Source organism: Pogona vitticeps, chromosome 1 (genome assembly GCF_051106095.1).
Source record: "Pogona vitticeps strain Pit_001003342236 chromosome 1, PviZW2.1, whole genome shotgun sequence".
Taxonomy (NCBI): Eukaryota; Metazoa; Chordata; class Lepidosauria; order Squamata; family Agamidae; genus Pogona; species Pogona vitticeps.
Genome location: NC_135783.1, coordinates 247,868,719 through 247,885,371, shown reverse-complemented (window position 1 = coordinate 247,885,371; position 16,653 = coordinate 247,868,719). Strand labels below are relative to the sequence as shown.

Here is a 16,653-nt window from a genome sequence, read left to right as displayed (position 1 = left end):
TTCGCTGCCGTGAGCACCTCTCAAGCGGAGAGGAGGCCGGGGGAGGGGGCGAGGAGGAACGAGCTGGAAGGGAAGACGCGCCCAGGTGGCCTTGAGCTTCGCGCGGGACTTTGCCCTAGACTCAAAATTCCGCTTGGCTGGAGAATAAAACACGCGCCCCTGGCCTGACGGGGCGGGGAGGAGGAAGCTGATTGGCAGGAAAAAGGCTCGAGCTCCGACAGTTGACTGAAAGGCACTATGCCTCAAGTCACGCGCTGGAAGGAGAAAGGAGGGGGAAAGAGGTACCCATCGCTTGATTTGCACGAAGCGCGCTTGCGCCGACCTATGGCACGTGATTCTCTCAGCGTCCTATTTTTTTCCCCTCCAGCAGGCGCGTGCGTACCTAGGACAGCTAAGTTTCATAATAGTTTTTTTCTCTCGATTTACGCATGCGCTTCAGGGAAACCCTCTCCCTCCCCGCCCAAGTGCTTCGCGTTTATGTCCTTCTGGACACAAGGGGGCGCTAAGGCATTCGCCGTTCGCGAGTGCACGTCTCGTCGGTCTTCTATCAGGCGTCACGTGGTGTCCCGCGCGGCGTGGAGAGGGAGGCGCGGGCGCTCTGGCGGTTTCTCTCTGGTACCGGAGGCGGTAGCGGCCATCGAGGGCCGCGATCCCCACCCCGCTCTTCGCCTCCTGCGGCCCTTCGTCGGCCCCCTTGCCCATTACCGCCATGTCGTGCAACTACGTGGTGACGGCTCAGAAGCCCACGGCCGTCAACAGCTGCGTCACCGGTAATGGCGGGGAGTGTGGGGGAGGAGGGCGTTCTGGAGATCGTGGCAGGGGGTGGGGGGAGTGGGGGGGAGTGGAGGAGGCAAACCGTCAGGGGGCGGAGAAAAGGGATCGGCTCGCGAGGAGGCCGCGTGAGAAGATGGGGCGCGGGGTAGCCTGGCAGCCCCCTCCCCTGCGATTTTCCTCTGCCCGGCCAGAATCCTCCGCCGACTTGGCGATGTTTTGCCTCCGCCCCAGGGCACTTTACCTCGGCGGAGGACCTGAACTTGTTGATCGCCAAGAACACCCGCCTGGAGATCTATGTGGTCACCGCGGAAGGGCTGCGGCCCGTCAAGGAAGTGGGCATGTATGGCAAGATCGCCGTCATGGAGCTTTTCCGGCCCAAGGTGAGGATCGCCTGTTTTCCCCCGGTCCCCCCCACAACTAATCAAGAGGTGTGTGGGGTCCCTTAGCACCCCGAAGGGTTTCCTAGGGAGTTGGTGACTGTATGTAAGAAGGGGATTTTCTCTCCTGTCAGATTGGCTTGAGATTTGGTTCTCTTTGCCCTTCGCCTTGCAGAGGATCGTTTGGGTCACTTGTAGGATGAGTGTTGTGCCTAGTAAACAACCATTTGCTACATGCTTGTTTGTCCTATGGTATATTAGCCTCTCATATTGTAAGAACATTGTGTCTCTTATTATATAGTACATGTCATGTGCTGTCATTTCTGACTTACAGTGACCCTAATATAGGGTTTTCATAGCATGAGAGAAATTCAAGGAAATTTTGCAATCCCCCAGTGAGTTGTGCCCAAGTGGGGATGGGAAGGTATATGTTTTTACATTCCAGTACCATGCTAGAAAAATGACTTTGGATCTGACATGGCACTTGTACGTTAGTAGTGTGAAGGCTGTGTATCCATATCTGTGTATCTTATTAGGCTGATTTTGACATGTAGTGTTGAGGTGCACATATATTTTGCCATGAACTGATATGTCAGTTAACATGAGCTAAATATTTATATTTGGTGTAACTGTGGTCAAACATAGATATTGATGCTTTCTCAGAATGTTCATTTTTTGTTCAGATGTGCTGAGAAGAATAGAGTTGTAAAGTGAATCTGTTTAGAGACAGTCTGTCTACCAGCCTGGCCAAAATCTTCAACAGCTACCCTTCTTTTAAATAGCACTTGTAGCTTCGTTCTAAATTAGCAGTGCTTTGTAAATGACTCTGCATACTGGGCATTTAGAGAATGTTTCAGATAAATTCACTTCATTCAGCTGTTGCTGCAAAGGTGAAATAACAGTATAACTTGTAATGGTCTATGCAATTTCTGTGAGAGGATTCTGAGTTAGATTTGTCAGTCCAGAAACATTTGAAGAATTCCAAAGCATTAGCTTCTATCAGTGGCATATTTTGTGACTGCCCTTAAGTGAAGAAGACCAAAGGATCTGGGTGAGCACAGGTTGCTGTCCTCTGAAGATGCCGGCCACAGAGACTGGCGAAACGTTAGGAAGAACAACCTTCAGAACACGGCCAAAGAGCCCGAAAAACCCAGAACAACTACCGATCTGGGTGGATGTTTTTCCTAGCTAGAAGGTTATTAATTTTTGTTAATTGTATTTTTTTCCTCCATTTTTTCTTAAGGGGGAGAGCAAAGATTTGCTCTTCATTCTTACAGCAAAGTATAATGCTTGCATCCTTGAGTATAAACAGAATGGGGAGAGCATTGATATCATCACCCGAGCCCATGGCAACGTGCAGGTAAGGAAAAGGAATTGTATATGACCACGCACCATTATTTATATTTGTATAATTTAGAGTAGATTTTCTGTAGTAGAAATGGGGAACTAAAATCTTGTCGGGCAGGATTCCTCTCCAGCAGCCCTTCACAGACTAGATTATAGCAGAAATGTGGCCAGGCCTCAGGACAGCATTGAGTTAGGTGGGTTTATTGTTTTCTATGTCTTGCTGGAGGGCTTCCTGGGAATATCTCAATGCTAGGTTGCTTGAGAACCCCTTGACCTGATCTTACAAGACTTTTTCTCTGATTTCTCAATGTTGGAACATCAACTCTTCAAACATTAATCAGGGTCAAACATACATACAGGTTAGCTTTGTTATTGTCATCAAACCCAAATTGATTGATGATCAACCCCTTGCATTGTACCTTTAGACTACGGAAAAAGTCAGTCTCCAGTTCCCCATGCCTCCAGCCCACATTTTGGAATAGTTCCAAGGTACTTGGGAGACACAGCACAGAAACAATCCCTAGTGATTCTGCCAGGCTTAAAGATGAAGGATGTAAGTGGTGGTGTTGACATTGTATGAACCATGTACCATGTACTTCACGTTGTACTTCTGAGACCTTCAGTCCCAGCTCTAGGACAGTTGCTGGCACAACTCTCAATCCCCATTTCAAGTTTAAGAGGAAGGCTGCAGCTCTAAGGATAAAACCAACGTTAAGGCAGGGAATAAGACGGGGATCTTTTAAGGTGATAAGAAACCAATTAAATACTTGTAAGTGGAATTATGGACCTCAGATGAAATGTGTTAAGAGTGTTTATCATAATCATTGTTTTAAAAAACCAGAAAATATCTCATAGTTACTAAAGAAAAGTCAGGCATTCTTCCACAAGCCCACATACGCTCACTTACCATTTCCTCTTTGTCTTACATAACTAGTATGTGCTTTGTTTGTCAGTACCAATAGCTGTTGAGAGTATAGAACCTGTAAGCTAGCTAGAACTATTAGTGCTTTTGAAGTATAATTAGAGATGGCTGGAGACCATGGGGTGGGTACTGCATATGTATACTATGTTCACTGTAAATGTCAGCTCTGCTGAATTGTGTATTTGAAATATTGAGCTTGTTGCATAAATGCAACGTTAAGCTATATTTTGTGTAACATTTAATATGCTCAATGTAGGCTCTTGAGTTACTTTTGTTTCCCTTTGAAAGTATGCAGAAGAGGAAAAATGTGTATGTTAACATGCAGTTAATAGAAAAAATCCTGATGGCATAGTAAATCCTGCATAAACCAGATCCAAATGCCAAAAATAATTAATTAAAATTAATCAAAAGCTTATTCCCACCCCCGTTTCAGGCTCCAAGACTCCCTAGGTCTCCATTTTGCCCCAAGAAAGCCTTTCTTGAGTCTCGGGACAATCCTCCCAGTCCTGGCCACAACAATCTGGCTTTGATTTTTCACTATTAAAAGCTACCCTTCCTTGCCATCCCGAGTTTTCCAGAGCATATGCATGTGTATGTAAACATCTGGTACTAGTTGTTGAACTGCAAAAGACTGCTGAGTTAAAGACTGGGAAGCAGGTGATCTTATCAAATATAAATGTTGCAGTATGGTACAAAATTGAAAATTGCAGTGAATGGCCAGAATCCTGTTTGCTCCACTCTGTAGGAGTAAGGCTGATTATGCCATCAGCTATGAAAGTGAATCTTTAATTGAAGGTTTGTTACCATCACTCCATTCCACCTACCAAGGCTCCCTAGGAATCCTTTTCTACCTGGAGAAGCATTTGAAGTCTACAAAATGAGAGGAAGCCTTTAATGTCAAAAAATCACCACCCTCATCCTAAGGACCCCAAAATCTTCCCCATGTCATATGGAATCTGGCTGGGCTGGCGGAGAATGAGAAACCTTTAATTAAAAACGAATGTCCATGTCTAATGATGTCTTCAGCCATATGTACACAGAGCTGCATAGGCAGAATTCTGCCCCATGTATAGATGCATGGACTTACTTGGTTTTAATGTCTTAAGCCAGAATTCATGAGTCACTTGTCACATCTCGTAAGTGACGATGATCAGTTGTTGCTGACATAAGATGGATGATTGCCAATAGATAATATCTTACTAGTGGCGAAAGTATAGAGATGAATAAGTAAAATGTGCTTTTTTGAGACAGAACCCAAAAGCTGAGTATAAAAGCCAGTTCAGCATGTTTCAAGGGGTTAACTGATGCCTGTTTCAAGATGCAGCTTATTAACCTAGATGGAGTTTGCTGTGACTGTTTTTTTCCTGTTGTCCTCTAGGATCGTATTGGTCGTCCCTCAGAAACAGGGATAATTGGTATAATTGACCCTGAGTGTAGAATGATTGGACTGCGCCTCTATGATGGCCTCTTCAAAGTGATTCCTCTAGAACGAGAAAATAAGGAATTAAAGGCATTTAACATTCGTCTGGAGGAGCTGCAGGTCATCGATGTCAAGTTCCTGTATGGATGCCAGGCTCCAACCATCTGCTTTGTTTACCAGGTACTCATATTGGGACCTTAAGTTAAAATGGAAATCTCAGACCAGGGCTAGAGAAACCCAATAGTCTCTGAACAGTATATGAATGTGATAATAATTCAAAAACCCGGATTCTCCTTCGATGCTGAATGGTGGGTGATTTAGCACAGATAAAAGGAAGTATTTCTTCACACAACACATAATAAAATGAAGTTGCTCCTACTCAGTGTAGGAATGGCTCCATGCTTGGATAGTTTAAAAAGAAGATTGAGTGTATTTGCAGAGAATGGCTACTCGTCATGGTGGAAATATATTGGAACCAGAGGCAGTCTGTCTCTGTATGAGTTCTAAACCAAAGGTCTTCTAGTTCTGCTTGCAGGCCTCCCATAGACGAGACGTTGGCCAGTTTGGATCTGATCCAGCAGGGCTCTCCATATATTCTTATTTTCTAGTATAGTGTGACCGCTGTTGCAGGGCTACTTATCCACCATGTCTGTGCTACTGTATTGCTGAAAGCACAATTGGAAACATGAATGCTTTTCGTGGTCAAGAACTGTTGCCCTTCATCACCTGATATATCACCACAGATTGTCTAACAAACTGATTTGCTTATATAGCAATCCTACTTTGAAAGCGTGTAATCCTTTTGTGTTTGGGGGTTATTTTTATATAAAGTTGGCTTCCTGCCTTACTGTTCAGACACTTAGTTCAGTTATGGTCTGTAAAATGGTAGCTTTTGTAGTGAATAAGGAATAGCTGTGATATGTAGCTGTAGTGTGAGATCATTTATTAATAAATGAGCAAATTTATACAGGCCCGTAATATTAAAGATCAGTTAGTTAAAGATGTTACTCTGTTTCATAATGAACAAGCCATTCTTGCATAAACAGTGGGTTGGTTACGTAATAATTTCCACATAGTAATAAACAAAAAGGTTTTTTTGTCTTTATCCTACTTGTATCAAGTGTTCAACATTGTTTTCGAAGATGACTTAGCTTATTTGTATTATATAAACAAAAATTACTGTATTTCAGTTTTAGCCTGATGAATGTTGTTCACATTTTTATAATGCAATGCCTGATCATTTGTGTAATTTCCTAGATACAGCTCTTCAAATTGTGCTTTCTTCATTTCTCTTTTCTTTTTCTGACTCCTTTCTGACTTTCCTGATGGTACAACTCCAACAAGTTATGGCTAAGAGATGATGACTTAGTTCAGATGAACATACCAAATTTGTTAGCAGTGAAATGAACTCGAGTATTTCCTCCTCCTATTATACACACTTGCAAAGTAATTCTTTTTGCTTGTTAAACTGCTTTTTTGACTACGATAGATGGACCAGGAAAGTGCGGTTTAAGCCATCTCTTCAAATCATGAGTTGGTCCAGATTTATAATCCCATGTTAAAGGGTGGTCTCCAAATTCAGACTTTCCGGTCTGAAGCAGTTGCCCCATACAATTTTTCCTCTTTTGGGCACAAGCAGCTATTTCAGTGTTTTACATCTTAACTAAATAATCATCTGCTGTCAAGTCAATTCTGACTTATGGCAATCCTCTTCAGAGTTTTCCAGGTAGACAGTACTCAGAAGTGGTTTACCATTTTATTCCATTCTAAGTAACAGTCTAAAAAACTCACCTTAATGCCAGTGTATTAACAGTGAATCAGGAAATGCTGGGTTTTACACATCCTTCATACATCGTTTTTTAAAAAGTAGCATTACCCTAATCATACTCCTTTGCTTGTCACTATAGTGATCTGTAGCATCTTGAAAACTGTTACAGTGCTGACAGTGAATATACACTATTGCTTTATTACTTAAACACATTCCAGTTACTCAGGCCGTGAGCTAAGTCTTATTCATTTGTCATCTTCATGAGTGATATGGCTCTTATAATCATTACCTATGTATTTTGCATCCTATAACTGCAAAATACTATAGTGAATAGAAGTCTCCTTTTTCTCGTCAGTTAACCAGGCTTAAAATGTTGATTTGTGCTCCGGTTAAACCCTCTGTGCTTTGATTAATTATTTCAGCAGTGTGGCTTTCACTTTTTAAAATAAATGCTAGCTCAATAAAACATCACTAGCGCCTACATATTGATATGGTGGATGCCTGAAAAATTTCCTTCCCTACATTTGGCAGATCTGTTTCCTTGCAGCAATTCTGTGCTGCACAAAGGCAATGGGAGTGGAGGGGGAATGAGCCTGCTCCCTGCCTGACATAGAATACCTTGGGTTTCCATTAGAGGCATGTAGTGTTTCACCACCCAATGGCAGCTCAGCCCATTTCCATATTGTTTCTGCAAGTGATGAAGGTTCACTCCTTCATATCCAGCATAAAACTCAAAAGGGCTTATTCTAAAGGTGATTTTTTTCTCTCTATTGTCTACTTCCTATGAACCTTCTGTGCCTCTAGTCAGTTTACTTGTGACTTCTGCCACCAGTTTACTTGCCTTTGCTACTGAATGTCCAAGTGGTGGAACCCTTTCCTGCCCATCCAGCAAGGAATTACAGCAGTTGGCAGCAGGGAGACCGTAGTGACGTGGGCTTCAGCGGCTAACCTTCTAAACTGGGCTTGCAGCATACGGGTGTACCTTCTTCATCTAGGATAGGAACGTGGCAGCCAGTTGAAAAAGAGGCCAAGTAATCTATGCATTTGCCACCAGCTGACTATGTTTCTGTGCTAGATGTACAGGAGGTATAATCTTTCCCTGAAACCCATGTGGATGGCAGAAGAGACACAGGCAAGCCATTTTTAGGCAATAAAAATAATTCATTTATCTGCTTCTTGGTAACTTTGTCAAGAAAGTAGAAAACAATGGCTGAAATGCTGTTGCTTTGTAAGTCACAATTAAAGTGGGCCTATTTAACTTATGGAGGAGATGACTCACTAAATCCCCACTGATTCAATGGGCCTACTCTAGCTTTAACTTACTAGGCCAAGTAGCAGAATTTTAGTCTGTTGGTTATAGAGTGTAACATCTTATCATAAAAATGTCAATGATCTTTCAACAGTGCCACCCCCTTTTTATATAGTGCAGTCTGGTTCTTCTTTGCTGTCTTTGTTGTTCTTAAACAAGTGCAATGGCGTGCATGTTCTAGCAATGACAATAGCTATTGTTCCCTCTCTGTAGGATCCACAGGGCCGTCATGTGAAGACCTATGAAGTGTCTTTACGAGAGAAGGAGTTTAACAAGGGGCCCTGGAAACAGGAAAATGTGGAGGCTGAAGCCTCCATGGTAATTGCAGGTAGGTTCAAGTTTAGAAAAAGATCTCGGTCAGCAAGTCTCAGCGATGAGCTATATGTGTGTAATAAAGTGCCCTTTTTTTCCTTCTTTAGTGAACTAGCTGTGGTCTGCACTCTTAAGACTCCAGATGTAGTCATTTTGTGTTGACAGTTTCTCACTCTACTGATGACATTCGGGTTATGGCTAACTATCTTGCTTCCTGCTCTCGCTTTTTTGCAGTAACTGCCCATGTGAGTGTGTGTTGCAGACAATTCTTGCTCAAGTCCTGCTGAATTATTTCTAGCTGTGGTTAAACATGTATTTGTAGCCCCATAGAAGTCAAAATCAGCAGTTGATTTCTGGTATAACGTACATAGGAAACAGAGCAGTGAAATACATCCTATGCACTGGAGCTCGGTCTTGCATCATTACACTTCAACCTGTATGAAATTATTTAAAAATAGCAATCTGTTGGAGTGGAGAATGAGAAGGTTTTTACAAATGAAGTTGTTTGCAGAGCTTCATATGATGATGACAATGACGATGTTGCTGCTTTCCTGTAAACCTAGCTCCATGACGCTTTGATGGGTTTGCTTCTCTTGTGTACAGTCCCAAATCCTGTTGTACTTATGACGCTAAAAGAGGAGAATAAACACTAAGCTACATATATACAGTATCTATTTTAAAATATAATGGAGAGTTTGAGGCAGCTGCTTGTATTAGGCAAAATTTTGTTGAGACCTTAACACATCCACTGATCAAGGTTTCAAATCTGGTGTGTATAGAATGTCAAAATAATAGAGAAGGAGTAAAGAAGAATCATCCCACAAAACAAAAATGCTTTTAAAAATTGAGGCTTGAATAATAGCTTACTATCAACGTTCCTTCTAAGGTGCACACATGCGCAGAGCTCCATTGGTGCCGCACAGTGGCAGTCGGGGGTTGATGCCTGTTTACTTCCAGGTTTTGGATGAAACCCCACCCCCTGCATGCAAACTGGCGAGGCTTCCACGAGGCGAGGATGACAATGAAAGAGAACACTCTTTACTATTGTTGATGCAAAACACTGAAGTGTACCAAAACAATTATCTAGCTAGCAAAGTGAGCAAAATGCCTCCTGACAGCTGAACTGTTTCTTAAAATGAACTTGTTTATCCTGTCATGAAATTATTTATGTTACAATTTGTAAACATGTAAGTCTTATAGTGCAGTGGTCCCCAACCTTGGGCCCCCAGATGTTCTTGGATTACAGCTCCCAGAAGTCTTTACCACCACCACTGCTGGTCAGGATTTCTGGGAACTGAAGTACAAGAACATCTGGAGGCCTAAGGTTGGGGATCACTGTTACAGTGCACCCTTTGGTGATCATATGTTTTTGAGTTCAAAGTGGTCTAGTGCTTCGGGATTTTAGGGTAGCAATATTCTGGTGATCTGGAATCTTGGTGTTATAAGGTCCTGGTGTTGCAAGGATTTGTAGTTACAGAGCAATGGTGGCTCATGTTTTGCAAAATCTTAGTCAGAACAATACAATTTTCAATTGAATTTTTTTTCTTGGAACTCAAGACCCTGGATTTCCAAGTCCCTGCAGAAATGTTTGTTTATAGTTAGGAGGAAAAGGGAAACAATTGGATGAATGATAAATGTAGGTACTTTACAAACATCAAACTCATCAACATAATGTGGCATCATGCGTACCACATACCCCGGATACCAACAACAGTAATAATAGGTTTTCCTCCATAGATGCATACTGGCACAAAGCTGACTTGGTTGGCTAAGCGCTTAAGAGCAATTTTCTCTGTGTGTAAACATGCTAAAAACTGAGAAATGCTTTTTTACTTTATATATTTTTATTTTTAACAAATTTAATATGTTAAGAGATATATCCTCTGACTTTTGCTTTTGAATTTGCCTTTTTAGGGCATAAGCACCTTTATTTTTGAATTCCAATATAATTTGATTTAATTTCTACCTAGAACATGTTCTTTTTTTGGATTGTTTCTTATTTGCAACTTTTCATATTTGTAAGACTTTTGGAGGGCAGTTTATGTTTAAGCATTTATGCCTACAGTGTTCTCTGTACCCGTCCTTTTTTTTACAACAAATTTGAAGAAACTTGAAGAATTAGACAAGCTGATGTTGTTAGAAATTACTGCAACAGTGAAAAGATGTATACTTTGATACTCAGATGAATGTTGATTTGATTGTCAGAGATAGTTTGCTTGCGTCTGGAATTAACCCTTTTGGGGGGATAAGGTAAGGTGTGACAAATACAGGTTTCTGATTTTTCCCTGAAGTCTGTAAAGTTTTATAGGACTCTTAGGGAGAGTTCAGGCATTAGTTTATCCAATTTGGCAGTCCAAAATGCTGCCTTTTATTTTCTATCCAAATGCTGCATGGTGAAACCAACACATACATCTTTTCATCAAAGAAAGGCACACCCAAGTAAGCTTGAGTTAAGCAGATAACTGTCAGATGCTGAGGCTGCAGTTGTCTAATCCTAACACAGCAGTGCTGATAGTTCATTAATCATCATTTGTAAGATGCTCCCTTCCAGGGGTCTTTCATGTCTTTGAGTCATTGAGAAGAAAACAGAGAGCCAAGTTTAAAATCAAAGTAGAGGTGCCTGGTAGTTTTGTTTGAGGTCTCCACTGAAGAAAATCTGAAATTCATTACATTATTTTGTCTCCTACTGGCCTTTGTTTCATGTGCTCTAAATCAGTGGTTCTTAACCTTTGTTACTTGGATGTTTTTGAACTGCAACTCCCAGAAACCCCAGCCAGCACAGTTGGTGGTGAAGGCTTCTGGGAGTTGCAGTCCAAAACTCCTGAGTAACCCAAGGTTAAGAACCAGTGGTCTAAATCACTGGTTCTTAACCTTGGGTTACTCAGGAGTTTTGGACTGCAACTCCCAGAAGCCTTCACCACCAACTGTGCTGGCTGGGGTTTCTGGGAGTTGCAGTTCAAAAACATCCAAGTAACAAAGGTTAAGAACCACTGGTCTAAACAATAGCTGCCCAAGAGCAAATCCAGCTATAAGAGGAGGAACTGGATGTGAAATCAGAGCCCTGATGGCTTCTGTTAATTGATAAGTGATATTGCTAACATTATATAGTCAAACATATGATAAAATAGTGGCTTCTCCAAGTTTCTGTTGGTTTATTACTTTGTCATTGATCATGTTCATTCTACTTACAAATGGCTTTGTTCCTTTGAAACAGTGCCTGCATTTCTTTGATGAACAGGAGATTCTGTGTGTATCAAACAGCTGTTAGGTGAGAATATAGTTTAAAACACTGTAAAAAGAGATGGGATGATCCCACACAAAACATGAAGAAAGGGGGATGGGAGTTCATTCTTGTTCACCTATTTTGTTTAGAGTATTTAGTGTGTATTGCTTTCCTATGTCAATGATTCTCTGTGTTCCTCATGATCATGCTCCTAACATCTTCCTTACAGTGCCTGAGCCATTTGGAGGTGCTATCATTATTGGACAAGAATCCATCACATACCACAATGGCGATAAATACCTAGCTATAGCCCCACCAATCATCAAGGTGAGTACCAGTTTCTCATTGAGAGATCTGTTTTTCATGTATATGTGAACTGCTGGATAGCTCAGTGGTTTAGGCAGAGGGTTGGGAGTTTGATTCCTCACTGTGCCTCCTTGACAGGCTGGAGTCAATGATCCATAGGGTCCCTTCCAACTATGCATTTCAGAGATGATGATTGAAAGTGGTAGTGTTTGAGGATTGAATTAAGGCTAAACCACAGTTAGAGATATTCTCCAAGAATTTTTGGGGAATGCTTTCAGAAATTTGTGCTTATTCGTAAGTACTTGCTTTCCCTCTGTATTCTCTGACCCATAACTGTCTGGGATCACCCTTGTGACCAGTTCAGGAAGCAGTGCATTCATTCTAAATCAGCTTTGTCTGTTTGACATGATAACTGTTTGTAGCTGAATCTGGTTGATTAACTAATGTGATGATGTTACAACTGTGATTTTTGAGGTCACTGGAGGCAAGAGAAAAAACAAGTTAGCTAAGCAACAGACAAAGGGAGAGAAAGTCAGCATGCAGATTTGAAAAATGTGAATGTTTGAGGCCAATTCCTGTTCCCTCAGATGTTTTCCATTTAAAAAATGAACCAGGGGTTGGTTGTGGGTTTTTTGTTTTTGGACTTTAGGTTAGGATACATAGAAGGTAAATCTCTAGATATTTTGGACTGCTCATTTCATATGATCTCTGACCATTGGCTATGATACCCTTCTGTGATGAAATCCAGAATATTTGAAGACTAACCTTCTGTCAAACCTTGTTCCAGACAATATATACTGAGAAGCTAATGTTTGTAGCTCTATAGAACTTCCTTCTGTGACAGTTTGAGGGCACGAAGGGGTTTCTGGTATAGTTGTTGTTCATATAGTGTTGTTGTCAGGCTTGGAAACATATTTGGAGATGCCCTGGAAGGAAATCATACAAAAACAGCTGGTCCTCAACTGATAAATGGTCTGAATTCTGTTAAGTTGTAGTGTTCATATTGTTGCTAGAAGATACAACAATTTATAAATGCAGCAAATATTCCTTGGTACAACATGTAGGAGATGAAATGTGATGGCCTGTCAGTAATGCAGAGTCAACTTTATTGTAGTTCAAAGCACTCATTACTAGAAATAGCTCTCACACATAGCTGGGAGAAAATACAGAATATTTTGTTGTTAATTCATGTTTTAAAATTACATCTTTAAAATGTCCTGGTGCTTTTTAACCCTGAGACACTTTTGTATAGGAAATTTAGTGTACCTGGAAAATTCAGTTTAATGTAAACACCATTTTTTTTTCTGAGAAGAGCTCTGAATTATTTCTTCTTCATGAAACAGCAAAGTACAATCGTATGCCACAATCGTGTGGATCCAAATGGGTCCCGTTACCTTCTGGGTGACATGGAGGGCCGGCTTTTCATGCTTCTGTTGGAGAAGGAAGAGCAGATGGATGGTGGTGTCAGTTTGAAAGACTTGCGTGTGGAACTGCTTGGAGAGGTAACTTCATTGATCTGCCTCCTTTCTAAAATAGTAGCAAGCAGGAAAGAGGGAGTTATGGGGTGGGGGGGGGGGGAGAAGGTGTAAAAAGAAGCCTTTAGCAGAAACTGGAAAAGTTATGTCCTTTCACAAATAGTAATTTTTTATTACTTACCTAGAAGTTGTTTGAACTTGGACTGAATTGAGAGAACCAAATGCTTCCATGATCATGAATCTTTGCTGTCTAGAGAATTGTCTTGGGGAATCACTTTGGGAAACAGAAGAATTCCTTCAGAGTTAAGGCTGCATGTTCCCTGAGACTTTCTCACATATCTAATTCTTAGTTTTTATACTTATTTGATTTCTTACTCATTTTTAACACTTGAGTCCTGCCCATTCATCAAAGGTGCTTAGAAAAGCTTAAAGAGACAGTGGCTAACCCAAATTTGCCCAGCAGTTTTATAGCTGCGAAGAGTGTGGTCTCAGTTTCTGGCTTCAGACTTCTTAGATTCTGTTTGTTGTTCTGCCTTGGCGACTGGTAATTTTCTTTTCTGCATTATAAATAGATTATATGCTCCTCAAAGTATTGTGTTAATAAAAAGTTTCCCATGTCTCTCTCTGTGCCATGTCCTCATCTAGACATCCATTGCAGAATGCCTGACTTACCTAGACAATGGTGTTGTGTTTGTTGGCTCACGGCTTGGGGACTCCCAACTGGTGAAGGTAAAGTGGTGCTTTCAGTGAACCGTTAACGTTGCAGCCAGTAGAAACGCCTTGCCTCTGCTTTGTGAAATAAATGGCATACGTAGGTGTGAAAAATATATGCATTTTCGCCATCTATTAGGGCTCTTAATTTGTAGCATAAGGATGAGCAGTTTTGAAGATTCCAAGGCTAATCTTACACTCATATGACCCAGCACATGCTATGCCAGCCCCTGGGAATGGGAAGCATCAAATTTCCAGATTTTCACTTCCATCTTTGATTTATTTGGAGGAAGTGGGTGGGGGTGATTTGGGGTCCCTATCTCCCCTTTATATCAAAATCACTGGAGTCTCCTAGTAGTAGATTTTTTTTTCCATCTGTTCCTTTTTTTCAACACTAGTATCTGGCTTTAGGGGTTGCACAGGGCCTTGCAGATCACACTTTGCTATTCTAGCACATGCCATTCCCGTTTTCATTTTGTTTGAGATGCCTAGTAAACCTTATTTTCAATTCTAGCTCAACGTGGACAGTAATGAGCAAGGTTCATATGTTGTCGCCATGGAAACCTTCACCAACCTTGGTCCCATTGTGGACATGTGTGTGGTAGATCTTGAGAGACAAGGTCAAGGGCAGGTAAATCTGACTCTTCCTTCTATAAGCTTGGGGGCCTGGTTTCACAAAGAGAGTTACTTTTGTGTGTTTTCTGAAGTAATACTGCATTTTCATAATGATTTGCTTCCAAGTTGCTCTGAGCAGTGAGGTTAGGTTGAGAAGGATTGACTGCTCCGTGGTCATCCAGCAGTAAGCATCACATGCAGAGCAGAGTTATGAACCTGGGCCTGCCAGTGCCAAGTTAGGCACACTGCCCATTGTACACATACTGGTTGTAGTCAACCTGATGATAGATTGCAAAAATAATAATCCTGCTGGCTGTATGTGTGACATGCCAGAGAGGCTGATTTGTTTGTTAGCAGTGGGCACTATCTCGGACAGCTTTAAAAGAGTATTAGAGAAATTCATAGCTTTCTGGATAGTTCAGGATGCCTGGCCACAGCACTCTTTTCCTTACTGAGCCTTCTGGAAGAACAGCCAGCTTCTTGGGCAAGCTGCATAAGAACAGCCAGCGACCTTGGGCAAGCTGCATAATTCCAGAAAAAAGGAATGGCCAGCCCCTCATGAGTACTCTATACCTAGAAACTCTGGAAAAAGTCTGTGTAATTGACTTGACAGCATGAAATTATTAGAGAAACCCAGCAGAACTAGTCTGTTAGTGGCTATTAGTCATGATGACTTTATCGCCTACAGTATCAGCAACAATGTTCATCTGCGTATCAGTTGCTGGGGAGTATGAGTACACTCATATCCTGTTAGCAGGTTTCCCACAGGTAGCACATTGGCCACTGTGAACAAAATGCTGTGCTAGTTAAACCTTTGGCTTGGTCTGTCAGAACTCCTCTTATGCTCTTAACTGTCTCTTGAAGAAAATATATTTTGGCCCTTGTATTCTACTCCTAAGTCCTTTCTGGCAGTATTTTCCCACAGAGTTGAGGATAGCTGTAGGACCTTCCTCAAGTCTTTTGCTTAGATTGTAGAGAAGGCTTTCCTGTCCTTAGTAACTGAAATAGATGATTATTGCACTTGGTTAAGATTCTGTTCATTAATAGTAATGGTATCCATTATCAATGTCCATAACAGCTGTTTGCACTTTCCATAGCTGGTTACATGCTCAGGTGCCTTTAAGGAGGGTTCTCTAAGGATTATTCGGAACGGTATTGGGATTCATGAACATGCCAGCATTGATCTGCCAGGAATTAAAGGTGTGTCATCCTTAAACAAATTTATTATCTATGGCACTAGCTTCAGTCACGGTAGTTCATATTGCAGACAGCTTTAGTTTTGGCAGGATTGTCACATATGAAATATTATGAATAAACATTTTAAACCTTTATTTAAATACAGAACTCTAGTCCATGTTGTTATGTGGAAGAGTGTAGGCAGTGCTTGTGTGTTAAAAAGCTGGCTGGGCATGTTTTCAGAAAATAAAATTCTAAGATTACATTATCTCATATTTTTCTGCCTTTTCAGCACTTGCATCTCCCAGATCTCATGTATTTCTCCCTTTTCTGCATTGTTTTTGTTTGCCTCCATCCCCTATCTCTGTTACGTAAAAATGTAATTCTTAAAAACAGGGTAGATTATACATAATACATCTATAGCTATGGTTAGAAAAATTACACAAATGTAGAATTTATCAGCATAAACACTTTCTGTTGTTTCCAAAGGAGTGAGGTGAAAGATGTGTTTGCTTATCAGTTGAATACAAGACCCCTTGGTTTTCAAAGGATATTTAATTTCCTTTAAATATTCTTTGTCTCTGCAATACAGGATTGTGGCCCCTGAGATCAGACCCCCACCATGAAACTGATAACACCTTAGTGCTATCCTTTGTGGGACAAACCAGGTAGGAAATTGATGATCCCTTATTGAGTTGAGTGTGATCTTGATAACTAGTATATGTTCTCTGCTTCTGCTAAGTTTGATTTGGTCTTCTTCACTCTTGCAGGGTTTTGATGTTGAATGGGGAAGAAGTGGAGGAAACAGAACTGACAGGATTTGTGGATGATCAGCAAACTTTTTTCTGTGGCAATGTTGCGCATCAGCAGTTAATTCAGGTAACAGCCAGACTTTGTGAAAGCATGACATCTTAATGA

The 16,653-nt window shown here is 41.2% G+C and overlaps 1 protein-coding gene across 2 annotated transcripts in view; it reads left to right on the top strand.

Moving 5' to 3' along the window:
- The first annotated feature begins 573 nt into the window (after positions 1 to 573).
- The window catches only part of DDB1 (damage specific DNA binding protein 1), a 28,114-nt gene continuing 12,034 nt past the window's right edge, over positions 574 to 16,653 (top strand). For both annotated transcript variants that reach the window (XR_013540704.1, XM_020792324.3), the window contains exons 1-12: positions 574 to 770; positions 1,006 to 1,154; positions 2,395 to 2,511; positions 4,799 to 5,020; positions 8,131 to 8,245; positions 11,682 to 11,779; positions 13,102 to 13,260; positions 13,879 to 13,962; positions 14,459 to 14,575; positions 15,657 to 15,759; positions 16,328 to 16,403; positions 16,506 to 16,614. Coding sequence is in view for 1 of the 2 variants with exons in the window: in XM_020792324.3 (XP_020647983.2) it covers positions 710 to 770; positions 1,006 to 1,154; positions 2,395 to 2,511; positions 4,799 to 5,020; positions 8,131 to 8,245; positions 11,682 to 11,779; positions 13,102 to 13,260; positions 13,879 to 13,962; positions 14,459 to 14,575; positions 15,657 to 15,759; positions 16,328 to 16,403; positions 16,506 to 16,614 (1,410 nt within the window). In the remaining variant the exon portion in view is untranslated. The remainder of the gene's footprint in view (positions 771 to 1,005; positions 1,155 to 2,394; positions 2,512 to 4,798; positions 5,021 to 8,130; positions 8,246 to 11,681; positions 11,780 to 13,101; positions 13,261 to 13,878; positions 13,963 to 14,458; positions 14,576 to 15,656; positions 15,760 to 16,327; positions 16,404 to 16,505; positions 16,615 to 16,653) is intronic.